The sequence below is a fragment of the Ascaphus truei genome, chromosome 7 (assembly GCF_040206685.1).
Source record: "Ascaphus truei isolate aAscTru1 chromosome 7, aAscTru1.hap1, whole genome shotgun sequence".
In the NCBI taxonomy this organism is placed as follows: Eukaryota; Metazoa; Chordata; class Amphibia; order Anura; family Ascaphidae; genus Ascaphus; species Ascaphus truei.
The window spans coordinates 84724432-84752238 of NC_134489.1; the positions used below are offsets into that span (position 1 = coordinate 84724432).

At 42.1% G+C, this 27807-nt stretch overlaps 1 protein-coding gene across 7 annotated transcripts in view; it reads right to left on the reverse strand.

Moving 5' to 3' along the window:
* Positions 1 to 23523: 23523 nt before the first annotated feature.
* PKP4 (plakophilin 4) overlaps positions 23524 to 27807 on the reverse strand; it is a 194922-nt gene continuing 190638 nt past the window's right edge. For 5 of the 7 annotated variants that reach the window (XM_075609323.1, XM_075609321.1, XM_075609320.1 and 2 more), the window contains 3 exons: positions 26636 to 26770; positions 25383 to 25456; positions 23524 to 24354 (listed from right to left, as the gene is read on the reverse strand). In XM_075609323.1, coding sequence (XP_075465438.1) covers positions 24106 to 24354; positions 25383 to 25456; positions 26636 to 26770 — 458 coding nt within the window. In that variant the 3' untranslated portion in view covers positions 23524 to 24105. The remainder of the gene's footprint in view (positions 24355 to 25382; positions 25457 to 26635; positions 26771 to 27807) is intronic. The other 2 variants (XM_075609322.1, XM_075609327.1) reach the window with 1 other exon arrangement.

Below are 27807 nucleotides of genomic sequence, written 5' to 3' on the forward strand. Positions count from 1 at the left end.
TATATAAGAACGAGGTGGGGAGGATTAGATCTGGGGACAGATAACTCTGCATTTCCATGTTTCCATATAACAATGACATTTCCGAGCTGCAGAGCTCCAGGATTGAAACGACTCCTTTGGTGCGGTAGGATTGGAAATGTCACTGCTTGGTACACACACCTGCCAGCAAACCATCTTCCCATAAATATAACTGTATTCACTTTCTTCTCAGTATTCATACGAACTATTGTTTATTCTTGCTGAATATTTGCTGTCTTCGTTTGATTGTCAGAATGAATCATGTGAAAGGCCATCTTTGCCCAGGGGCATTCGAGACACTAGACAAATGATACAATATAACTCTGTCTGATGCTGCATTCTGCGGTTCACTTACTTACATTTTAATTCCATGTGTGAATTTTGTGCTGAAGTTAATCTGACCATTCCTTTCACCACATACAAAAGAGAGAAAAACGTCAATAATATTTTCTTCATGGTCTTCTGCCCTTTGTGAATAAGCTTCATTACTTTGCTAGCTAAACATGCTGGTATGCAGAATTACAGTAACGGTGCCGGGGCTGAAAAATGCATGGTGTGGTGCACGAGGTTTTGTTCCATCAACAACTTTATAATGAAATGATGAACATTTGTAAAAGCATACGTGATGAATGAGGGGCGGCACAACAACACTGCCTGGCAGGTGCTAATGACAATCATAGACTATGGTAACATTGTGTGTGTGTTAATACTTTTCCCAGATCGCTCTCCACAAATTCCATATGTTGCGTTGTCCTTTTATGTGACTACAGGCAGTCCTCGTTTTACAACGAATGGCTTATCCAACGCTATGCAATGCATACCTATATTCATTTTTACAATGCCAAAATGGCTTATCCAACGCTCTTACGACGCTTTGCAACGTTGTGTATGTGTGTATATATATACACATTCACATAAACAACATTGCAAAGCGTCGTAAGAGCGTATATATATAATATTATACTATATAATATTATATTATACTATATAATATATTATTTATTATGTTATATTATATATATTGTGACAGAAACCAGGGGATGGTAATAAATTCCGTATATAGGGCTCCCAGGATACTAGACAGTTTCTATCCTGTTTGGCCTGGGAGTGCAGCCTTATAATACATACACTCCATCCCACAGTTTGGCAAGCGCTGGAACTGAGGGATGAGAGATCCAGACCGGAGTTTGTCTGCTGCCTGATTTCTGTCACCTGTCATGCTAATTAGGAATCAGGTATGAAAGACTGATTTCCTGTTTGCTCTGGTCTCCCCACAAGAGCCAGGAGGCTGGAAGGCTGCTGAACTACAGAGGGGAGAAGCCTCTTCCCCAAACAGGTTCAATCTTTCTGTTCATTTGTGTAAGACTGCAAAAGTACCGTGTTTTGATGTTGGAAGTGGAAAAGCCACGTCCAACCCTGAGTCAGGGATATCTAAGTTAAGTTATCGCTCAGGTGAGCAGCTTTTGTTTTGATCTGTTTTCTGTTGTATGCACTGTGGCAGTCTCAGTGCCTGGGACTGAATAAACCAGGCATAGCCTGTTTAAAGGAACAGTACGTGACGCCTCATCATTTAACCTACCCTAAAAGACCGTGTTCTAAACAGTCCCGGACAAACGACGGAGCCCCGGAGTAAGCCGTTTGTCACATATGGTGGAGAATGCGGGCAGAGCACTAGGGGGTCTGCGGGTTGAAGAACTTTGAAAGAAAAAAAAAAAAAAAAAAAGTTTTTTTCATCCTCTGCAAACAAGATGGAAGACGTGGTGGGTGCGCTGGTACGCAATGTCGCTGCCCAGAAAGACGCGAATGAAACCCAGCAACAGCTGTTAATAGCCCAGCAAGAAACTAATGCAAACCAGCAGCAGACGAATGCAGCCCAGCAACAGCTGCTAATAGCCCAGCAAGAGATTAATGCCAACCAGCAACAGGCGAATGCAAACCAGCAACAGGCGAATGCAAACCAGCAACAGACGAATGAAGCCCTGCAAAACGCGATTGCAAACCAGCAAGAGACAAACCGCTTGCTGAGAGAGGAGCAACAGCGGTTCGCTCAGGGCTTACAGCAGGAACTCGAGATCCTGAGGGGGACTATCAGTAACCTTCCACTGGCAGCGGCAGCCCCAGTTCCGAAAATGACCAGGGCAAGCCACTACCTTCAGAAGATGGGACCCTCGGATGATGTGGAAGCCTATCTTCTCACGTTTGAACGCACAGCACAGAGAGAGGGATGGCCAGAAGCTGAGTGGGCTGGTCTAATCGCACCCTTCCTAAGCGGCGAACCCCAGAAGGCTTACTTTGATCTAGAGCCAGCCGAAGCTAACGTCTATGCAAAATTGAAGTTCGAGATCCTCGCCCGCCTCGGCGTAACCACGGCTGTTCGCGCCCAAAGGTTTCACGCATGGTCCTTCACGATGGATAAAGCCACCCGAAGCCAGATGTATGACCTCATCCACCTCGCCCGGAAGTGGCTACAACCCGAGATCAACTCAGCCAGCCACATCGTGGAACGGTTGGTCATGGACCAGTTCTTGAGGAAACTTCCCTCTGCCTTACGCCGTTGGGTCAGTCGGAGTGACCCCCACAATGCGGATGAGCTTGTGGCCCTCGTAGAAAGGTACAATGCAGCAGAAGAGCACCCGCAACCCACAGTCGTGGAGCAACCCCACTACCCGAGGTTCCAGGACTCTTCCAGAGACGGTAAAAGGGTACCGGGGTTAAGGGGCGCTGAAGAGCGGCGACCACCTTCACGCAGCACCAGCAACAGTGGTTCGCACACTAAGGGCAATAGCCAACATGGGGAGCCGGGAAAAGGCTCTAAGTGGGACACAGACTATGTACCTAAATGTGTAAATTGTCATGAGAGGGGCCACACAGCAAAAATCTGCCCACTAAATGATGAGCCCATGCAATGCAACAGCGTGGAACCTTATTCGCTGTTGTCCCAATGTATGGGCCCTAGCCCAGAGGACCCCTTGAATAACCATCTGTGGGCATTTGTAAAGGTTAATGGTAAGAGGGTTCGGGCACTTCTTGACTCTGGGAGCATGGTCACACTAGTGTCCGAATACCTCTTGCCCATTAAGAAGAAACAGGGAAACAGTTCACAAAGAGTGGCAATTTGTTGTATACATGGGGATAATCATGAATATTCCACTGTTGATGTTTTTTTGAAACAGAGTTTGGTTCTTTAGATTTCAAGGTGGGTATTGTACCCAAACTGGCACATGATGTGTTAATAGGGACCGACTTTCCCCATTTTCTAAAAATGTGGTCCCCCGCTCAGAATAGCGCCCAGAGTTCAATAGCGGACCATAACGAAGTATTAGAAGAAACAAATCCTTTCCCTTTTTCAGAAATGGAGGTTGACGAGGGCCCAAATAAGAAGGGGGAAAAGGAGGAGTGCTGTAAAATTCCCTTCCCCATCACTACTTTGGTAGGGAATACCCCAAATCAAGATGTTGAGCAGACACTTACCACCCCAGAACCGGATAAGACCCTCGCTGACCTAGAGGTCAGTCCTGGGAGTTTTAAGAAGGCCCAGTGGGAAGACCCCACATTAGCGGTAGCAAGGGGAAATATACGGGACCAGAATAGTACTCCTGGCCAACCAGATAGGTCACTTGCTTACCCCTACTTCGAGGTAGAGAACGACCTAGTATATCGGGTTGATAAAAGAAAATCAGTTACAACTAAACAATTGTTGGTACCACGGACATTCCGTAACTTAGTATTACACCTCGCACATAGTCATCCATTGGGGGGACACCTAGGGGTGGAAAAGACAAAAGAAAAGGTTCTCCGAAGCTTCTATTGGCCTGGGGTTCTGGCAGAAATTACGAATTATTGTTCCTCATGCCCAGAATGTCAGATCACCGCCCCGTTCAAGGCGTACCGCAGCCCATTGGTACCCCTTCCCATAATAGAGGTACCATTTGACCGGATTGCTATGGATCTAGTAGGACCCCTAGTCTGCTAGGGGACATCAGCATATATTGGTAATATTAGATTATGCCACCCGATATCCGGAGGCAGTTCCCCTACGTAGCACCTCAGCTAAAAACATAGCAAAAGAGTTAGTAGTTCTGTTTTCCCGGGTCGGGATTCCTAAAGAGATTCTATCTGACCAGGGAACACCATTTATGTCCCAAGTAACAAAAGAGCTATGTAAACTCCTAAAAATCAAGCATCTCAGAACCTCAGTCTATCATCCACAAACAGATGGTTTAGTGGAAAGGTTCAATAAAACCTTAAAGAGCATGTTACGGCGGGCGGTTGATAAAGATGGGAAAAACTGGGATTGTTTGTTACCGTACCTGTTATTTGCCATTAGGGAAGTTCCCCAATCATCCACAGGCTTCTCCCCGTTTGAACTATTGTATGGCCGACACCCAAGGGGCTTACTGGATATAGCCAAAGAGACTTGGGAACACGAGGTTACCCCTTACAGAAGTGTAATAGAGCATGTTGCCCAGATGCAGGACCGCATTGCTGCAGTCCTACCCATAGTGAGGGAACACATGGAGAAAGCTCAAGAAGCACAGAGGAATACGTATAATAAGGGTGCTAGGGTCAGAATTTTTTTTCCAGGTGATAGGGTACTAGTTCTGGTTCCCACCGTGGAGAGTAAATTCCTTGCTAAATGGCATGGGCCATATGAGGTCTTGGAAAGAGTGGGAGAAGTAAATTATAAGGTAAGACAGCCAGGTAGGAGGAAACCTGAGCAAATTTACCATATAAACCTACTCAAGCCCTGGAAAGATAGAGAAGTCTTGTTAACCCTAGTACCCCCAGGTCCGTCAGAGAATCAAGAAACTGACCCAGAGGTTAGCATAGCTGAAACCCTGTCTGTTCATCAGAAACGAGAGGTTCAGAATTTAGTGAGAAGAAACAAAGAAATCTTCTCTATACGGCCAGGTAGAACTAGCGTAATTGAACATGACCTAGTCTCTGAACCAGGGGTCCGAGTTAACCTTAAACCGTACCGAATCCCAGAGGCCAAAAGAAAGGCTATAAGTTTAGAGGTTAAAAAAATGCTAAAACTAGGTGTAATTGAGGAATCCCAAAGTGGGTGGAACAGCCCTATAGTCTTAGTCCCAAAGCCAGATGGTACAACAAGGTTTTGTAATGACTACCGGAAACTAAACGCGGTGTCAAAATTTGATACTTATCCTATGCCCAGGGTTGATGAACTTGTAGAGAGACTGGGCAAAGCCCGATATCTCACAACCCTAGACCTAACAAAAGGGTACTGGCAGGTTCCCCTCACAGAAAGGGCAAAAGAAAAGACAGCCTTCTCAACCCCAGACGGCCTCTTTCAGTATAAGGTGTTGCCTTTTGGCTTACATGGAGCTCCCGCCACATTCCAAAGAATGATGGATAAAATTTTAAAACCACATGCTCGGTATGCTGCCGCCTACCTGGATGATGTGGTAATCCATAGTGAAGATTGGCAATCCCACCTTCCAAAGGTCCAAGCTGTGCTTGACGCAGTCCGGTCTGCTGGACTAACTGCTAACCCCGCTAAATGCACTATTGGTCTGGAGGAGGCCAAGTATCTGGGATATTCTATTGGCAGAGGTTTACTCAAACCCCAAACACTCAAAGTGGAGGCGATACAAAATTGGCCAAGACCAGTTACAAAAAAACAAGTAAGGACTTTTTTGGGGTTAATTGGGTACTATAGAAGGTTTATTCCCAATTTTGCAACTAAGGCAACCCCACTAACTGACCTCACAAAAGCAAGAGGACCGCTAATGGTAAAGTGGTCCCCCGAAACCGAACAGGCCTTTAGAAGCCTGAAAGAAGCTCTCTGTGCCCAACCAGTGTTGGTCACACCTGACTTCTCCAAAGAGTTCGTAGTCCAAACCGACGCATCTGAGGTTGGGCTGGGGGTGGTACTCTCCCAGGAGTCTCAAGGTGAGGAGCACCCCATCCTTTATTTAAGTAGGAAACTAAATCCCCAGGAGAAAAATTACTCCATAGTAGAGAAAGAGTGTCTCGCAATAAAGTGGGCTGTAGAGACGCTCAAATACTACCTGTTGGGGAGAAAATTCCGGTTGGTCACAGATCATGCACCCCTTACCTGGATGTGTCAAAACAGGGAAAAGAATGCTAGAGTGACCAGGTGGTTCCTAAGCCTACAACCCTTTAAATTTTCTGTGGAACACAGGTCAGGGCACAAACATGGCAATGCTGACGGGTTGTCAAGGATGCACTCCCTAATATCCATGGTCGCTCATCCCTCGAGGTCTGAGCTGGGGGGGAGGATATGTGACAGAAACCAGGGGATGGTAATAAATTCCATATATAGGGCTCCCAGGATACTAGACAGTTTCTATCCTGTTTGGCCTGGGAGTGCAGCCTTATAATACATACACTCCATCCCACAGTTTGGCAAGCGCTGGAACTGAGGGATGAGAGATCCAGACCGGAGTTTGTCTGCTGCCTGATTTCTGTCACCTGTCATGCTAATTAGGAATCAGGTATGAAAGACTGATTTCCTGTTTGCTCTGGTCTCCCCACAAGAGCCAGGAGGCTGGAAGGCTGCTGAACTACAGAGGGGAGAAGCCTCTTCCCCAAACAGGTTCAATCTTTCTGTTCATTTGTGTAAGACTGCAAAAGTACCGTGTTTTGATGTTGGAAGTGGAAAAGCCACTTCCAACCCTGAGTCAGGGATATCTAAGTTAAGTTATCGCTCAGGTGAGCAGCTTTTGTTTTGATCTGTTTTCTGTTGTATGCACTGTGGCAGTCTCAGTGCCTGGGACTGAATAAACCAGGCATAGCCTGTTTAAAGGAACAGTACGTGACGCCTCATCATTTAACCTACCCTAAAAGACCGTGTTCTAAACAGTCCCGGACAAACGACGGAGCCCCGGAGTAAGCCGTTTGTCACAATATATAATACAGTACAAAAGCAGCAACACTCAGATAAAGCAAAAAGACATGTATTAGCAGTTACAAAACAGCACACTATAAACCCAACGTTTCGGTCCTAGGCAGGACCTTCCTCAGGGGTCCTGCCTAGGACCGAAACGTTGGGTTTATAGTGTGCTGTTTTGTAACTGCTAATACATGTCTTTTTGCTTTATCTGAGTGTTGCTGCTTTTGTGCCTTTTCTTATGGGAAGACAGGGTTTCTATATTGATTTCTATGGAGCATGCACCTTGACTTTACATTTGTTGCTTGGAGTGCTGGCTGCTGCTTTTTGTTATATAATACAGTATATACACTATATAATTTATGTGTGTGCTGCATTTCTTGTTGCCTGCATAAAATATTTGGTGTATTTTAGGGTTAAAAATGCCTTCAGGAACGGAACCTTTCATTTAAACAGTGTTCCTATGGGAAAACGTGTTTCGCTTTACAACGTTTCGCTTTACAACGCCATTTTGAGTAACGCATTGTGTTGGATAACCGAGGACTGCCTGTATTACAGTCAGTGTGATACGGTTTCCAAGACAGGATAGTTACCTCTTCCCTGAAGGTGCAACATGATTTTTTTTCCCCCCTTTGTTTAATTTTAAAAAGTTTCAGGCATTTTCCAGCACGTATCTTACCTTAGATCCCCCAGAAGAGGCCGGTTTACTGTCAGTTTAACAAAGAAGCTACAGTTTGCCCTCTTCATTCCCACACTGGGCCCCTCACTGCTGGATTCATTTCCATGTATCCCTCAGGGGCCACAGTCAAGCTCAGGTCATTTAAGATTACAGTTCTACTTCTGCCATGTCCAGGTCGACTGATTCTGCTTAGTGCCTTATTTATTTATTTTTACCCCAAATATGGGCTCATTAAAACTCTTATTTTATGAGAATCTGAATTTAAAAAACATTTTTTTGGAGGTTTTTTTGTTATGTTGGTTCAATTATTTTCATACAAAGCCATGACTTTGTATTGGCTCATGAAGGCCTTCTGAAGACAGGTAGTAAACCCTCTACCCCACAAAGTAGAAGATACTTGCTCGGTACGACCTTAAGCAAACGTATTTTACCTGAATTGTACTGCGCTGTGTAAATGTTGGCGTTTTGCATGTAGAACGATGTAAAGTCAGACACTACTCTGTATATAGAATAATATAAAAATATTTGTACCCTTCATGTTTTATTCATATTTTGAATGTCCTTTAACATAATGCATCATATTAAAAGTGCTATTATGTTTCCCAGCGAAAAATAAAACACATCTCAATATTATCAAAATGCATGAAAAAAATGAAATTCTAATAATATGGAGATGCATAGGGAAATGTACGGGCGGCTAGAGATTAAAGCCTCACCAGTTACATATCTTGCATTGCATTTATGTTTCAGTTTTGTTGGATAACATGGCAAATATTGGTAAATTAAAAAATATATATATTTTTTTATTGTTTGTATTGAATAAAAAAAAAATCTATATGACGTCCATAAATAAATCTATGTATACCATCCTCTCTGGCTGCTTAAATAATTTCAATCATTCTACTTTATATTCAAAATATTTTTCTTGCATTACTTAGAAAAAGTGGTCGCAGATAAAATAAAATGTATATTCCGGAGCTTTGTCAGGTTTACGTATAGCCTGTAATGAGTTGAGGGAAATGTATTTTGCCAGCTGGCATATCACTCCATTTCAAGCTTCTCAACCCACAGACAGGCCATAAATCACTGTCATTTTGTGCTGATTTAAAGTTCATTTTTGACTGAGGACTGTTTTTTTCCAATTTAAAACTAATCAGAAATATATCATATCAGCTGCCTTTACAGAAAAAGCCCCTTCAGCCTCCATCTGCGTCGCCCCAAAGGCGGGCGTCGGAAAGGGTTCCCCAAGAACTGCTCCCCTCTGCACAGAACCAGTGTGCTGAGGGTTAATATATGGGATTTCTTGCTGCAATGTGTTTTGTCAGCCCCGTCCCCTGCAGTGTTTATGACTCTGGACAAAGGAATTTCAAAGCCCAGCTGAATTCATTCAGAACCCCTTCACAGTCTACATCTGTGTCACCCCAAACTCAGCCTTTGGCGGCAGCCAAAGGGTGTCAGCCGTTTGTTGCCCGGTTACTAGGTTGGGTATGGTCTTCTAACAACACATTGCAGGCCTATCCTACCTCTTCTACCATCCTTTTAACCTTGTATGTAACTGTTACCCATAGTCATAGTATCTCTAACTGTCCATGAAATGTTTGTAAATTGAATGTATTACCACTGTTCATTTAATGCAACCATGTATTGTCAGAACTCTGTGCCCGGGACATACTTGAAAACGAGAGGTAACTCTCAATGTATTACTTTCTGGTAAAACATTTTACAAATAAAAAGATCATTTGGTTATACAGGATAAGTGACCATAAAGTGTAATAAACAGGAACATTAGAATTAAAATATATATATATTAAATAATACAAAATGGCCCAGATCCACAAAAGTGTGCTAAGCTTTAGCTCATATGAATGGCAGTAAAGGGGTGCTAAAGTCTAGCACCCTTTTGTGGATCTGGGCTGTGTTCTTTCTCTTATCCTTAGCTATGCTAATTAAACTTCGTTTTCTGCAGTGCCACCGACACGTAGGCCGCGCTTATAGTGCCGCTGACGTCACGCTGCAGTCGCTGGAAAAATCAAATTGAAGTAACTTCCAGCGATCGCAACCACGCTGTCGCGTTGCGCCTACTATAAGCACATGCGACAGCGTTAATACATTTGTTTTGACACGACGGCACTGTCGCCGGCACTATAAGTGCAGCCGTATGTATGCAGTGTTTCTATTGCTGCCACTTTGTGTATTTCCTTGTTCAGAGTTCTGATAACCACATTGATCCTGGAGAATTTTTATATACGTGCAGGGTCCGCTACATTTCAATGAACTAACATACACATGATGTGGACGTGTGGGAGTGGCAGAGAGACACTGCGGTGGACATCAGGGTTAGGTCATCATCAGAGTCATTTAATATAAAAAGTGTACCATGTACGATTGTGTCCTTGGCTCAAGTGTCAGAGCTGCTGGGCTATCAAGGAACTCAAGAAGAAGCAAGTAGAGATTTAACACAAATTGTGTTCAGTGAGTGCTAAAGAAAAATAAAAACAACAATAACAAGAAATGAAACTCGTGGCTTAAGGTCATGGGATGTTAGTCTGTGGTCAATGGCAAGAGCACTAAAGATCAGAATACAATTTATAGGACCCACTCTGCAGCCTCTGAGGTTCTGTGAAATCATAATTCAGTGACATTGATGATCAATAATAAGTGTTAGCCAGAAGACATCTACAGACTCGCCATGCTCCGTCAGCTCATTTTATGTGCGGAATTTCAGTTAGACATTCTATTGGGAAATATTAATTAACTGAAATACTTACTAACCCAAAAGTTAAGGAATCCGGTCATTTTTTCTTGTGTATATGTTTTTCAAATTTATTGATGGTAAATGGAAAGCAATGCAGACGATTGTTCTGTGTTAAGGCACGTGTCTCACCTGGTATTAGGAAGCAGTACAAGCTGCTATTTTAAAGTTGCAGTCCAGTCAATATCCTGCATGTGTGGTTTTTTTTAATAAATCAGTTCTGTAGTAAGAAAAAATACTTTTATCATTTTCTGTTTTTAAAAAAACAACTTTGAAAGACCAATTTTCTTGTATTCTATTTTAACAGCCATTTGCTAAGGCACTGCCCCTTCATGTCCTGTCACAGCCCTGGCACACCCCTTTGTCAGCACTGCCCTCCCTCTAGCACATGTCAGTGCAGGAGTGCTCATGAATATTCATGAGCTTCCACTGAGTGACAGAGGCAGAATCTAAACATATGCCAACTCTAATTATGTCACCAAATTTTGCCTATCAATACATGGAGAACAAATTGACCTGCAGCTATACAGTTCTTTAGGTAAGTAGAGATTGCCCACATGAAACTATTGAATTAAAAAAATTAATTAATTAAAAAAAAAAAAAAAAGACTGAACTGCAGCTTTAAAGAGTAACCCCCCTTCCCCATCTAATTCACTATAAATTGCGTTATAGTGCTAGGCGAGGACCTCCAGCTCTGCATAGAACACATTTCCTTTCTGGGCATGTGTGTATATCTTTATTTGTATAGCGCCATTGATGTACATAACGCTTCACCGAAGTGATAAACTTAAACTAATATGAGACATAATGGGAATAAGCGCTTCAAGGAAAAAAAGTTATCATTAGTGAAGGGCGTCGATGCTAGAAGAGCTTACAATCTAAGGCCCAGATTCACTAAAGGGTGCTAAGCTTCTGCATGTCAACTATTGGTTTGAATGGGAGTTAGGCTGTGCTAGTGTAGCACACTTTAGTGAATATGGGCCTAACTGGTATGTAGTGAGAACCTGCAGCCAGTAGAAGAGTGCGACTAGTTAAGGAAGCTTCTAACACACAATTTGGTTAAAAATGTTACATGGACTAAAGAAATACTTCAAACACACTGCCTGGGTTTGACACTTAAGCCCCGGCTAATATTTATCAACAAATTGCGTGACGCGATAAACCTATTTTCTTTACATCTGAACTATGATCATAGTGAAGCTGCAGCCTTTCCAGGTGTTTGTTGGGTTTACTGGTTCAAATATAACTACAGTGCCTTATTATTACAATTCTGCTGACCCGTTTCAATGTAAATGTCCTCAAATGTGCTTTGCAAAATGTTTGCCAAAACAAAATGACACATTTCACCTGGTTTGCGAGCTTTAACCACAATTTTGCGAATATCAAGCTGTGAAGTTGCTTCGCCGTGCTGGAAAAGGATTTTGGCCACATAATGTGAATAATTGTAAAGCATCACAGCATAAAAAAATAAATAAATGGCCTGCGTTATTTAAGGCACACGGTCTAATTCTGTATCATACAGGATGTTTTTTTTTGTTTTTTTTTCACATTTCTGTTTTTTTGCACCTGCTGTGGCTGCTAACTGCAAATGAAATGTGAACTAAAGCTGACATTTTCATTCGTTTAACGGCAGTGCGTGTTACTTGAATTAATGATGCATTTACCTAATTGATACACTCTTCCTAAATGTGTTTTCTCATGTATTAATGCTGCACTTTTTATTTCCATTCTGAGTTAAGTAGCATGTCACACAGCTCAGGAGATATATATATATATATATTTATTTATTTTCTCTCTCATATCTTGGGTTTACCCCATCCCATGCAGTTTCCGTGAGTGGCAGGAGTGGAGGTGGGACTTGGTCTGTGTGTTGCCCAATCCGGGTGCAGACCGGGTGCCCTCCCCTTCTGCACTAAGGAAGAGGCAGCTCTAAAATGTAGTCAGTCTGAGTCTGTCCCTCTTGGGATTGAGACATCCCCTTCAGCCCCTCAGAGGACTGATGATAAACACCAGGCATCCTGAAAGGCCTCAAGTCTGATAGCTGGCCTAGGTACCATCTAGAGGTCTGGGACCTGATACAGAAGAATGTATCCGCAGATGACGTGCTATCTAGGGTTGCCAGGTGTCTGGTTTTGAACTGGGCCGACCCGTATTTTGCCACTGCGTCTGGAAAACATGATGTGCGGAGGGTGGCCGGTTGCAGACTGAGACGCGCGAGTGTGGCGGCCAGGTGCAGAGTGAGACGCACTCAGCAGAGAGAGCAGCCAGTCGTAGTGCAAGTTAGAGCGGAGGAGGGCAGCGTGATGGCTTCTGAGTCAGAGAACGGCGGGGGCAGAGTCGAAACCCTGGCAGCACCAGTGACGGGCGACTTGAGATGGCAGTGCCACGGTCTGCCAGGAGGACCTCCACAGGTAAGTTGTTTTGACAGGAGGGGAAGAGGATGAGGAAGGAGGTGGGGGTGGTTGGTGGTGCTGTGAAAGGAGGACGAGGAGGATGGTGGTGTGAAAGGATGACAGGAGGGAGGAAGGATGAGAGGGGCTGAGAGGATGAGGAAGGATGAAGGGGGTTGCAACAATCTTGGAAGTAGTGGGAGAGGAGCATTAAGATCAGTATTGCTCGCCATGTATGACTGCAGGTATGTTATTTATAAATTATCTGACCGTTATGTAATTTTTTTTAAATTTCACTCTAAGTTTGCACCATTTCATATTCTATTTCATAAAAAATGCTGGGAGGGCGCTCAATCCCCGGACCCCTCCCAAGAATATTTTTACGAAATAGAATACGATATGGTGCAAATCGGTGCATACTTGGGAGTGAAATTTATAAAAAAAAACGTAACGTTCAGATAATGTATAAATAACACACCTCCTCACCGACTTCTCGAGTACGTCGCATTTTGTGTCCAGTATTTTTGGAGAAGCCACCTGGCAACCCTAGTGCTATCGCATGAAAAGTCCCATTGGCTTTAATGGGGCTTTTCATGCAATAGCATGTTATCTGGGCTATCACACCTTACAGAATAAGGGCCCATGTCTCTTCCCCTTGCATTTTAGGCTGCGTCCAGGGTGAATCCAGCCGGGCTGAGGGAAAGCGGGTGCTTTCCCTGGCCTTACAGCGCGCGCCTTCCGAGGGCGTGTTGGGGGGGGGGGGGGGCTGTGACGTCACGGAGCTGGTTCGCCCCTCATTGGGCGAACCGCTCGCGTGACCGGCCCTGCCCTCCCATGAGCGCCAAAACTAAAATTTTCTTAAGACCCACGCTTCCGGAAGTGTGCGCGAGCCCCTGCTAAAGCTGCTCTCATTGCGGCTGCAGGGGCTCACTGGTAAGCGTGCGCGAGCCCCTGCTAAAGCCGCTCTCATTGCGGCTGCAGGGGCTCACTGGCAAGCGTGAGCGCGCCTCAGCACGGGTCAGCGCTTAGGCGCTGACCATGCCCGAGGCCTTATTTTTCATGTATCATCTGTGAATGAGATCTGCCAGATACTAACCAGATAATCCATCTTGTTTCATGAGATTCAATACGTTTGAATTTTATCCACTTCTTGTGATTAGGTTTTGCATTCTTTTTTCACCCGGAATCCCATTTTTTGCACACTATAATTTTTACTGTGTCTTATTGCACATATTATTTGCACTGCACCCCTTTGGGCGCTGTTTGTGCTGTTTTTCTGTTTCATTATGTTGGAGAAGTTGGGAAACTTGCCTTACGCACTGCACCAGGATCCAGAGGAACAGAACAGAAAATACTAATTTTTGGATTGCATTTCACATTTTAAATACAGTAGGGCCCCGCTTCTCGATGATCCGCCAATACGATGGTATCGAGAAGGGGGACGGCTGAGTTCGCGCATGCGCAGAAGGGGGGCGGCCGACTTTGCACATGCACAGAAGGGGGACAGCTGATTTCGCGCATGCGCAGAAGGGAGAGGAGCAGAGTTCACGCATGCGCAGAAGGGGGGGGGTCTGCAAGTCTGCACATGCGCAGTAGGGTAGGCGACCCTGAAAATCACCAGTTCCGCTTTTTGGCATTTTTCGCTTTGCGACGGCGCCATGGAACGGAACCCGCCGCATGAGCGGGGCGCTACTGTAGTTGAATACTCTGCACAATTTGTGCTCTTTTTCTGGACTCACAAGGGATATTTGCTTTGGGCAAATACATTTTTTTTCATTGATTTCCCCCCAAATCATGGGAGATTTTTATAAAACTATATTAAGAGAAACATACACTTCTTGTGAGAAGACATATATATTATAAATGTATATAGGGAGGAGTGGCTCAGTGAGTACATACACTGACTCTGTAAACCAGAGGTAGCCAACTCCAGTCCGCAAGAGCTACCAACAGGACAGGTTTTCAGGATATCCTTGCTTCAGCACAGGTGGCTGACTTCAACTGAGCCACTTATTGATTCGTGTGCTGAAGCTGGCTCTTGGGGACTGGAGTTGGTTACTCCTGCTGTAAACAATGAAACAGTTTGAATCATGGGAACCTGGTTCATTAACCGGTGTCGGCTCCTTGTAACCTTGGGCAAGTCACTTTAGCTCCCTGTGCCTCAGGCAGCAAAATAATAGATTGTAACCCCATCTGGGTAGGGACTGTGTCTGTAACAGTCCTATGTGCTGCGTGACGCACGTGTATACTGCAAGTGCTCTGCGCCCCATTGGGAGAGAGGAGAGACTTTCCCCTCACCCTGCTGTAATCCTTTTTATATTGCCAGAGCTCTGGATAATCTCTGGGAACATTCCAGCTGCAATCTGAAAAATTCCTAGCCTCCAGTTCCCTTATTTTTTGCCTCCAGCTAAATGTCTGTGTTTTCAAACTGCAGGAGGAAACAAACACAGTTGAATAAGGTTTATCATTGCAAGAAACTTCAATCTGCTCTGGGAGTAGTTAACATGCCATTCCTCCAAAAAACCAAGCGGCAAGATCAAATACCTTTGTGCAAAACGATAAATCTCCCATTCTCTGGCTTTCACAGGAGAAGAGCAGTGGGTCACATTTAACAGTATGGTGTTGGATTTACAGCTGTAGCTGCCAAATTCCAGCTTCCTCTATCCCGCATGCATTGATACTTTGTAGATGACTAATTTGACACAGTACTATTTTTCAATGTGTCATTTCCCAGAATCCTTAGCTGCAGTGGAAGCATTGTTTGCCAAGTGATATTGGGGGAAAGACAGGGTTTCAGACCTGATTGTGACATGCCACATGTGGTATTTCTATTTACGGTGGAGGGTTGTCACTTTTTTTTTTTACCCACCATAACTTTTTTTTATGTCTGGTAAAGCCATTCAGAAGAGACAGGGTTAATATATGTATGCATGTTGAACAGATTTATATGTAGAAAGAAGACACTGACCGTTCACCATATATGAAAGGATTATGCACCCAAACCTTTTGCCTCTTGCTTGCCTGACTTCAGAACGAACGAACGTGCGTGCGTCTCAAAGAATAAAGTAAAATCTAATCTTCTTTAAAAGAAATGATTGAGGGGAGGGATTGCACATTTAAATACTACACGGCCTATACATTCCTTTTAGAAAAATGTGAATTTATGCAGATTTACCTGGCTCTTTGGCAGAAGAAAGCATCTCTGATTTCTGTACATAGGAAACTTGCCTAGGAGAATATAAAGGTCCTTTCAGGTCAGCTTCTGCTTAACAAGGAATGTTGTAATAGCACCTTATGATAAATGAGGAAAGAATAACTGAATAATAGCACACTGCACATCAACCACCCTTCAACAGGCATATGAAAATGTATCATTCCTCTCCTCCATAAGTAAATATCAGTGTAAACCAATGCATTTGTTTAATGGTGTGTCGGTATCATGCATATGAATTCCAGTTGAAAAAAATAATTATATTTTTATATATATATATATATATATATATATATATATATATATATATCAAATGCACTCCCATAGAAGAACAGAGGCTGTTTTTCCAAACACGGGTAGATCAAGTGACTTTTCTTTTGCCTGTTCTGTTCTCAGCCTGCACTCAGGGTGCAGCTCTGCGCAGGTGTCTTACTCACTGACGTACAGTAGCTTTCATTTGTTGCCACAAGTAGGCGAAAACAGCAGGTTAGTGATGTGTGTAATATACCGCTCACTGCTAAAATCTGATTTATAATAGCTATTAAAAAAAAACACTCATTAATATAAATACATTTAGTGATGTTTGTCTTTTACCAGAGATAACAGGGGTTATTCATTAACCTGCGATTGCGCCTGAATAGGCACACGCTATTTCATAAATAACCCCCTATGTCTGCAAATATTTATTGTCGGTGTAGCTTACTGTATTTCTAGAACGCAATAGAAAAGAACAAGTACCCTACGGAATGCACTTGCTGTGTAAGAATGTATAATAATGGTGAATAAGAGCCTTTTATTAAGTATTAAAAATAGTATAAAGAGAGGGATCAGGTATATAGATCCATGTAAACACAAAAAACAAAACTGTGCGCTACTACCTAACTACCTATAAAGTTTAAATGTATAAATATATACAGTGCAGTGACTATACCATCAATTTAGTGATAAAAAATTTATAAAAAATTAAACCACAACTCCCACAGTGAGATAATTATACATTAAATAATAAGTGCCACATAACCGTGTTGGGGATAATTTGCTTCATTATTTGGCGTTGTGCGCTGTTTTCTTTTGTTTCCATATAGATCCATGACCTGTCCCTAAGAACCACTACCTTTCAAGCTCCTAATAATATAAACAACGCAATAGCGAGAAAGTAGCTCATCATATTCCATATAGGATCACTGTCTAATCAAATCAGGGTTGCTGTCCATGAAGCACAATAGCTCATAGTCCAATATAGCTCCTATGGTCTGTATAAACCTGAATAGGACATATAGTTACATATGTTACATAGTTACATAGTAGATGAGGTTGAAAAAAGACTTCCGTCCATCAAGTTCAACCTATGCTAAATTCAGACAACAGATATTTTATCATATATCTATACTTATTGATCCAGAGGAAGACAAACAAAAAACCCCAGTAACATATCATCCAATGATATCTCATAAGGGGAAAAATAAATTCCTTCCTGACTCCAAGAATTGGCAATCGGATTAATCCCTGGATCAACATCCTTCCCATGTATACTTATTTGGTATGTCCCTGTATACCTTTCCTATCTAAAAAGACATCAGACGGGATAAATCAATTTACTAAAGCATGGTGAATAAATATCTCCAACCTAATGCATTGAAGGCACTAAGATGTGCCAGAGCTAAAATATGGCAGAAAATATAGATGGCTACAGTTCATACAGTAAAGCAGTGTAGCGCAAAAAATGTGTAGATCCGCTAAGCGTGTGGTAAGGACATACACCATGCGTGATTAATCAGTATAGACTCATGTTGATCTCAAGATAACAATAAACTGGTATAAAGCTGGTGAGCATCAGTATGTATTGTCTCCCTTGCTTATCCCAGTGATATCTGTGAATATATATCCCCCAATTTAATTGGGGTGCAACATAAATCCAAATTAATACGGAGAGATACTAGTATATGTATTTCTAGAACAGCCACTCCCTGCATAGAATTCAAATACATGTCAAAAGCATTTTCTTGCATTATATATATTTTTTATTTATTTTAAATAAAACGTTATGAATTTGCCTCGTTTCCTTCAAGCTGTGCGTGTCTATTTTAATCACACTTTTGTCTGTTCCGCAATATTGCTTTCTATAAGGAGGGGGAAAAAGTCTCAGTATGGGCCGTGAAATCCACACAAGCGCTGCGCACCCATGCGGTTTAAGGTCAATCACACGTCTCCTTGGTATACAGCATTTTCACAGTGAACATGTCTCTGTATTTCTCAAGGAGATCCAGTCAGTACTGTTTAAAAATTGGAAGATGTGGGAGTTGGATTGTCAATTCGGGGTAAACACTGTGTTATAGTGTCGCAAATCATGATTGTGTCATGAGACAGACGCACAGAAGAACAGCTAGTGTCCGTGCGCCGGCCTATAAAACCTGTTTGTATGTGGTGTGTATGTTATCTTTTTCAACAAGAACAAATACCACTTGGGAGAGAGGAGGTGGCGTTAGGAATTGCGTTTGGAAGTGGTCTGTGGCGCACGTATGTAAATAACATGTTATATTAAGCTTCTAAGTATGCACCACTTGAGCGTCAATATGGCCAGACAAGGTTTTCTTGGCATAAAAGATAAATACAGGTAGACAAACCATTCCTAATGAATTCAGGTGTATGAATGTGATGCAGACCATACAAAGAACACAGGCACCCAACGGAGGAACAGTAATGATATAATGTACGCCGCTAATTATTTTAGGTAAGAAATACATACTTTTTTTGACGCAATCCACTAATTCAATTAATTTTCAAAAAACAATTCTTTAAAAATACCCTGCTTTGTTTTACCAGCTTAACCCAAAGTTGCTACAGAATGGCAGTCTTCAAACTCACGAGAACAGAATATTGTACACAAATACAACATTTTGCACAACGTGCATTTACGATTGCAATAACGAGCTAAATCTAAGGAAGACGCAGTACGGTAGATATAACTTTATATTGAGTAACAAAACTGTAAATCATGTGGTACAGGAGTATATTGTATATTGCTTTACTTTTACAGCGAAGAAAAGATTGGCAACTACTGCATTAGCGAAACAAAACGTGCGTGTTTACAGATGTAAGCATGTTGAACGTGCGTTTTTACAGATCTAAACGTGTCAAGAACGTGCGTGTTTACAGATGTCAGCTAGTTGAGAACGTGCGTGTTTACAGATGTCAGCTAGTTGAGAACGTGCGTGTTTACAGATGTAGGATCTGAAATCCACGTGACAAGTGCAGCTGTTTGAGATGGGGAAACTGCTGCTCTCTGCAAGGCCGGACAGATGTAAATGATGTAACCACTGCATGTATACAGTATGCATACCCTGTACATGTCTGTATGCAAATACTGAACTGTTGGCTAAACATAGATAGAGTGGAAAAAATGGTGCTCAAAAGTACTAGGAACGGTATCCTTATATTAAGAGGAAAAGAGCAAAACACTGGGTAATGATTACTAAAATAATCAAGCACTAAACCTATAGGAGGGCTCTATGGTACCCTGAAGGGGAAACGCGTAGAAGGGTTGCAACCCTCTATTTTATGGCTTGTCAATAGAGTTTATTTTGCCAGACCTGCTCTCTCTCAACTCTTTGCTGTGCGCTGCACACAGACTGCTGTTGGCTAAACGTACCCTCAATTCTTCAGCAGCATATGCCAGCCTCTGCAATTTAATCCTGCTTAGTCTGCAACTTTGAAAACATGCAAAGCTAAGCAGGAAATTGTTCACACAGTCAGACCACCTTTATGTTGTGTGTATTATAATAAACTTCTTTACACTAAAAGCTATGTTTATCTTTAACTCTGGATCAATATACCCACCTTTTAAATATACATTTTTGTTTACAGGCAGATGAAGAGATGTAACAAAACAATATTGAACCACAAGTGCTACATGTCACTCATCACTCAACATTACATTATAAAGCCACTTTGCTCCAATTTTGCCCCGTCCTGTGTGACTGTGCAATATGGGCAGCATCAACAATAGTCTGGGAACGTACAGGACACATTACATTGGAGTATTTAAGAATTGTAGGTAGAAAGAAAGAACCTGCCCCTGACTCCCTTGGCTGTGCGCTGATCCCAATTGTCTTTTTACCTTTGGAAATGTGTCCACTCCCAATTCAGCGATTACTACACCAAGACAAATTTCCCTAGCCAATTCCAGTCTGGGTTTCGTCCCAAACACTCCACCGTAACTACCCTGCTAAAAGTTTGCAATGAGATCCAGTGTGGCATGGAACGGGGACAACTCACTGGTGCAGTATTCCTAGATTTTGCAAAGGCTTTTGATACTGTTGATCATGCTATCCTGCTTAAACTCCAGAGCTCTGGAATAGGGAAGCATGCTTTAAACTGGTTTCAGTCCTACCTATGAGGAAGATCCCAACATGTGTCCATCTCAGGCTCTAACTCCAACCCCCTGGATATCACCTGTGGTGTCCCACAAGGCTCTGTTCTGGGGCCCCTACTCTTGTAAGTGTTCATTAATGATCTTCCCACAGCTTGTAAGGAAGCCTCAATACACATGTATGCAGATGACACAATCCTATATGCACACAGTCATAGCCTCTCCGACCTTCAACACATACTTCAGTCTGACTTTTTGAGACTCAAAACTGGATTTCCCAAAACAAACTGTTTTTAAACACTGACAAGACTGTAACAATGGTATTTGGGACCAAGACTACATTTTTAAAGCTTCCAGCGACTGAGCTCCTGATTAGAACCAACGCTAACACCACCCTAACCCGTCACTAGTTTTAAAAATACCTGGGCTTATGGTTTGACTCCCACTTAACATTCGGGATGCACATTGATACCCTGACAACCAAGACCTATGCCAAACTAGGGGTACTTTACAGGAACAAATCCTCCCTAAGTCTCCTGGTCAGAAAGCGTATCGCACAGCAGATGCTAATGCCAATTATTGACTATGGAGACATAGTATATGTCTCGGCACCTCAAACCCACCTTAGCAAACTTGACACCCTCTACAATTCAATTTGTCGTTTTGTTCTCCAATGCAACTACAACACACATCACTGCGAAATGCTCAAAGAACTAGATTGGTCATCACTCGAGTCTAGGCGCAAAGTTCACCTTTCCTGTCTTGCCTTTAAATTCTTTATGGGCAAGCTACCCAGCTATCTGAACAAGCTCCTTACCCCTACCACATGCAGCACTTATCTGATATCTGACTCCAAAAGACTGTTCATGGTCCCAAGGTTCAGCAAAGTATCCGGCCGTTCCTCCTTCTCTTACCGTGCACCCCAAAACTGGAACAACCTACCGGAGACTCTCACATCCACCACCAGTCTAAGTTCTTTCAAAACTTAAATTGTCACATTTTAATCTGGTCTGTAACTGTTTCATACGCCTATAATATATATTATCTTTAACTGTGCATGCAATGTCTTGTATATAATGTATACCCTGTTCACTTATGTAACTATGTATTTGTAACCATGTATTATTTGTCATCATAACTCTGTGCCCAGGACATACTTGAAAACGAGAGGTAACTCTCAAACTATTACTTCCTGGTAAAACATTTCTATAAATAAATAAATTAAATGAAAAAAACCATGGACTCCTAAATGTGCCAGAATTGCGCACGGTTCTAAAACTCAGCCATAATTTTTTACTTCAATCGATGCAGCATTTGCTCCTCTATTAAGGAATTTAAAAGCTACTCGGGGTTTCATAAATAATAAGGCTGCCAGGAATTCTGGGAAATTGCATACAAATGAGTACAGAGTCACTGTTTTACTGGCTATACACTTCTTTAACCCAGGCTGTGCTGAAAAGCTGTGTAATGTGGCAGGCATAAGTTTAGGGGTCCATGTTAAAATGGAGATAAAGCAAAAGGTGCCACTGTGCTTATTTGCATGTCATTTCCCAGAATCCCTAGCTGCATTCTATGCTCGGAGATAATGGTGAAAAGCAGGGTTGCAGACCTGTCTGAGACGTGAGAATGTGCTCACAAGTGATATTTCTGTTTACTATACATTGTATGGTGGAGGGTGTCACTTTTTATCCACCATAACTTATATAATGTGTGAAAAATTAGGCAGAAAAGGTGTTACATAATTAATAGCTTTTGTTTTCTTACAACTCCAACATACATTGCTAAGGGCAGTGGCGTAACTATGCCTTAAGTCAGGGGGGCGCAAACTTTTTGCCTGCGCCCCCCTGCCTGCTCTCGCGCCCCCACCTTGCATCACCCTCCTACCTTGCTTGAAATGATGCCACCGCGTCATTCGACGTCACGTCGCCCAAAGCCGCCTGAGTCAAGGTGAGTTACAGAGGCCTCGTGCGGTCCCCCGGTATTTCATTTTAATGCTTTGGAGAAGAGCGTAGGGCCTCTGTAACCACCACGACCCCCCCCCCCCCCCCCAAAAAAAATCTCACGCCCCTCCCAGTTTGTGCACCCGATTTAAGGGACCCCCAGTATATAATGACTTCGCCACGTCACGTGACCATGCGGCGACGAGTAGCCATGATGTAATGGAGGAGGGCTGCTGTGTTACTGGGCCCCCCTCTCTCCCCTGCAATCCATTTCTTTGCTGTGGGGAAGAGCGCGGGGGCCTTTGTAACCGCTTGGTGGGGGGAGGGTTCATCAAGAGTCCGGAAGGAGGGTCCCGACTCCCTTCAGGCCCCCCCCGGCGGTAGTTACACCATTGGATATAGGGGGTAGCAGCATTACGAACATGCTTTATGTTTTTGCAGGTAATGCTGTATCAGTTCTGGAACTCCTCTGCAGACAAGTCAGCAACATTTTGCTACAATGGGATTAAATGAATACAAAAGTAATTCAGTAAAGAATGAGCAGTTTGCATATTAGGATTCACACCATCTAACTCTGGCAGTATGGAATCAAGTGGATTATTATTTGGGATATTTACCACTGTCCCCTAGGCTTAGACTAGAGCATGGAACATGTGTGGAAGTTGGAATAAAAGTGTAGGTTATGAGGGGCAAAGAAGCAACTAAAAGTGAACGCTAGAGATGCAGAAGGGTTTTAATGCATTAATTTCCACAGGGGACTGCAACCCAATGTATATAAATGTCCAGTATTCCCCATGAGCAACAAAAAGGTTAGGTGAGAGCAGCCGCCCCCCCCCCCTCCCCACTAATACTTCTCGAGCACCAAAGATACAAATTAATGTTCTTTAGTATTTGTGGCCCAAACATTTTAATAGTTTTGATCTATAACAACGAGACGTTAATTAAAATCGATGGAAGGAAAATTTCACAAACCTGCCTATAGTACCTAGTGCCCAAGATATACACACACCTAACCTAACATCAATATGATAACACAAAGACACAACAGAACATGAACTTCAATTAAATTGAAGGAAATGCAGACGGACATATGCAAGGACCAGCGTTCTGTGGACGAGTTTTCCACATTTATTTGAACATGTGCATAGAAAATGGCAGTGAAACATCTTGTGAAAGAGGCAGGGAATGGGAAAAGTGTTGACTATGCTGTACTTTGAAATTACACTATTTTAGAAAAATGTAACTCATTTAGTGTGTATATATATATATATATATATATATATATATATATATATATATATATATATATATATATATATAATATCTCTGCTTTTCCAATAATTCAAAAGGACACACTGCATTACAAACGATGGCACTTTCAATCGATATGGCATTATTGTATTTACATCAGTGAAAGAAATTTACAAGACAGGATAGCATACAATCTCGACATTTAGTAACAACAATAAAACAAAGAAAGCATTCATTTGATCCATATTTCTGTACAAACGATCAGAACAAGACTTTATTCACATTAAAAAAAATATCTAAAGATTTGATTTGACCTACACGTTTCCCCAAAATCATTTTTCATCAATCTCATACCTTATCTCACATGGCTCACACCTTCACCAGACTAGCGCTACAAGCGTTAAGATCTACAATCTAAACAGAGCAAAAAAAATAAAAATTCTCGCTTCAGTTCTTCCCGTTCGTGATGATCCCTCCGAAAAATTACAAAAATAAACCTCTTCCATGATCCTTCTTTTATTTCACTTTCATATTTCACCATCAAAAACAGCAAATAAGGCCATTCAAAATCAGATCAAGCATGATTACTAGTACACAGTTCATCTAAATGCCTTCTTAGTTCTACACCCAAGAATCAGGTGACCCCGGGTACTGTTCTGATCTATAAGAAGGTTTTCTAGTGGAGTAAAAGTCTACATAATTCGTGGTCGATTTTAGTCCATACTGCGCAGTCTGATCGGTGGCGGCCGTGTACTGAACGCGCTCATCAAAATACGGGTCTTCGTAGCTGTGTGGAGACTGCAAATACAATCGGTATGCATCATAGTTTTTCTTATTTGAGTCTTCGTGACTATAGTACAGCTGATGGTGCTAGTGACAAAAATTTTACAATTAATGACCGTTTAAAAAGGTTTGCAGATTCCATCCTACAAATCTGCACTCCTACGACTTCTTTCCTAAAAGGAATTTCTAAATCATATGGTAATGCATTGCATTGCAGCGTGTTGTGGGTACATGTAGTTTTAGAGAATGCAGTATTTCTGGCTAACTGAACAGTGCTCCCACACTGGCCTAGACGCGAAACCAGGGGTGCTTAACTCCAGTCCTCAAGACTCCCCAACAATTCAGGTTTTGAGTATAATCAGAGAGCCACCTGTCCTGAAGCAAGGATAACCTCCAAACCTGACCTCTTGGGTAGTCTTGAGGACTGGAGTTGAGCACCCCTGTTCGCAGTCCTGCATTACCTTCTCTTGCCAGTAGGTGGTGCTCAGGAAGCCTTTTTTTGACAGTTATGGGGAGATGGAGCTCTATAGGAATTAGTGATTATATGGAGGGATTCAAAGGGTAAGTAATGATATAAAGGGTAAAAGCAGTCTTGCGTTCTCTGCTTATCGCAACGTTGCAGAGCATGGGGCACAGCTGCTTTAAAATGGAAAGCGTACCGCATATACTACAGAAATTACATTACAGAAAGAAGTTTTGCACAGAATTGACCAATTATCCTAAAACAAATACAAATCTACTGACAATGCAGGATTATCTCACCCTTTTACTAGAACACACCCCTCTTTAAGCAAAAGGTTTAGAGAAGACTCTTCAATAACCCCTATTTTAATCGGAATTTTTTTTTTATTATTAGTTTATCACTGCATTGAATATAATGAAAACAAGAAATCTGAAATGAGACCAATTTGTATGCTTGCCAGTCAGCTGAATTACAGAACTTGTACAGATCTCATTTTATTGACTATTTAATCAATACATAAATTAGTTTTATGTAGCCGTGTTCTTAAAACCAAATGTGTGCTTTAGGCACCGAAAAAAGGGGCACGATTTACACAGAATAATTTCCGTCTACTAATTATTTGTATAATTGAAAAAATAAAACATGGTCTCACCGGTTGCCGCCTGCTTGGTTCTCTTGCTGGTGATGAATAGGAACTGATGTAGATAGGAGAAGGTTTGCTGGACCCTGAAAAAGTAACAGCTTTTAATCTCCGGGGCTATAATTAACGTGATAATGCAGAGGGGCGAAACAGACATTTGATGACCCGACTTGTTTTCTGTGCACATGAAAAAAACATGTAAAGGGGGATCTAAAGTTCGCATTCAACGCCAGCTTGCCCCCCCCCCCCCCCCACCCTTTGTGTAAGGTAACAATTAGTGTGCCTCTATGGCCCGGGCCTAAAGAACCGACTAACTTTCAGCACAAGCAATCATTACAACTGCATGTCTGCTCTCTACTTAAATAGTACTCCTGTCCAGCTGCAGGATAACTTGGGTTAGTGAACAGCTGATAAATAATACACAGCTGCTTAGACAAATAGGGAAGGGCTTGAAAAAGAAGCTGCTATTTTGAGCTGGAAGTTTATGAATATATCACCTCCATTATGGACTAAAAAAAGAAATGACAAAAGTGTGTGGTATTCCAAATCAATCCTGCAATGCATGTTATCTGCACAGCAACGGTCTTGTTCTCTTTAATAAAATACCCCAAGTCTGAGCTTTGTAAGGAACAGTGAGGAGCAAAGAAACGGACAGCTGCACTGTTTCAGTATAATCTGAGAACTGTCACAACCCATTACTTATGGGAGGTGTAATATATTGCTTTCCATACATGCTTTATTCCTACAAAATGTATCAATGCTTACAGTAAAACTCTACCAGATGCCTCATTAATTGGGCTGAACACGGTTTGGATCCCAGCCTTCCTTATCACCTTGGGCAAACTTAATTTCGCCATGCTTCAGGCCAAAACATTAGATTGTAAGCTCTTTGGGGCAGGATATAATTGTGCCCTCAAATATGTACAGCGTTGCGTACATTGTTGGAGCTGTATTTATAATCAGATATTCTAATTACAACCGAAACATTGCCCTGTGCAGAATCTTCTCCATGCCACTGGGTTGCGTAAACCAAGATGACACATTATTAATGGTACATCTTGTAGAAAACTTGTGTTTGGCAACAACGTGCACTACTAGAAACATAGCCACGTTTTCCACAAGAACTACGTAGGATTAGATCATTTGACAATAATGGACACAGAGCAGGCCCCTGCTGCAGCCAACACAACATAATGTAAAACAGGTTTACAGCTACTGCAAAACAAAGGCTACATGTGTCAAAAGGAAGAGAAGTGATCATTCACCAGTATACATATCCTTGTGTGCCACGGTGTCGCCCTGGTTGTTGTAGTATTGCATAGAGGAGCCTTGCGTTCTCTCATAGCCAGAGTGAGGTTCTCGTATTCCTAACAGTGCTGGTGAGGATGACGTGCTGCCCACTGCCCCAAGAGAAAACAGTAATATACACAAATGTTATTGATTAGGCATTAATAATTAACTCCAAAGCACTTAATGAACTACACTGTCTAAAATTTGTATCTAAATCTTGGAAAGCCACAAGGTTTTTCGGGGCGGTACATTCTATAAGTGGAAACGGTTTTAGACAGAAATGTGCATTCATACTCGGCACTGCTTTATATCACAGCATTTTCAGTGGGAAAGGAATGGCTAACATTTGTCCCCCCAAACACATTTTTTCTACTTCGACCATAAAAAAAAGCCATATGCAGCCATTAAGTTCAGCCTCATTCAATGCAGTAAGGGGTTAAATACACTTATATGTTTAAATACACTTATATGTTCTATATATTTTATATGTTCTATATATTGATCTAGAAGGAAAACACAAACTCCCAGTGCAACCTTAAATGGCATTTCATAAGGGACTACTTATTCATATATTGAATCCCTCTGAACAACATATGTAATATACTGTGCATACATTATCCACCCACAAGGGTACTGTTCTGTACCATTTGTGTGATGGAGAAAAATAAGACCATTAGTGGCAAGAGACAGATTCAAAGAAATACCCTTTCCATATTACCGACAAAAATAAAAAGGAACTATAATCCCTATACTAGTTTCATTTTCACCTCTCACAAGCCAAGTTTATTTTATTACAGTCAGAACAAAGCCACCACATATGAAGTTATTTCCAGGTAAAAAGCCTGCCCTCAGCATTCAGTGATTATTTTAGTAATACATCTTAACATGTGATATTCTGTTTGCTGTCAGACTGTCTTCTCGTCTGCCAAGCACATTAATGGAATGAAAAAGACAAAAGCCAGAGGGACCAGAATCAGACAGTCTTGTCAATAACAGCAAAAATAAAATGAACAGCACTATCTTCTGTGACGGATATAAATTGGTTGGGAAAGGTTGTGCCGCAAGCTCAGATTTTCCTTTTTTTTGCTTTCTTGTAAATATATATGTCCAGCATGTGCCTACCGTGCTGATTAAGCAGAGGGTAACA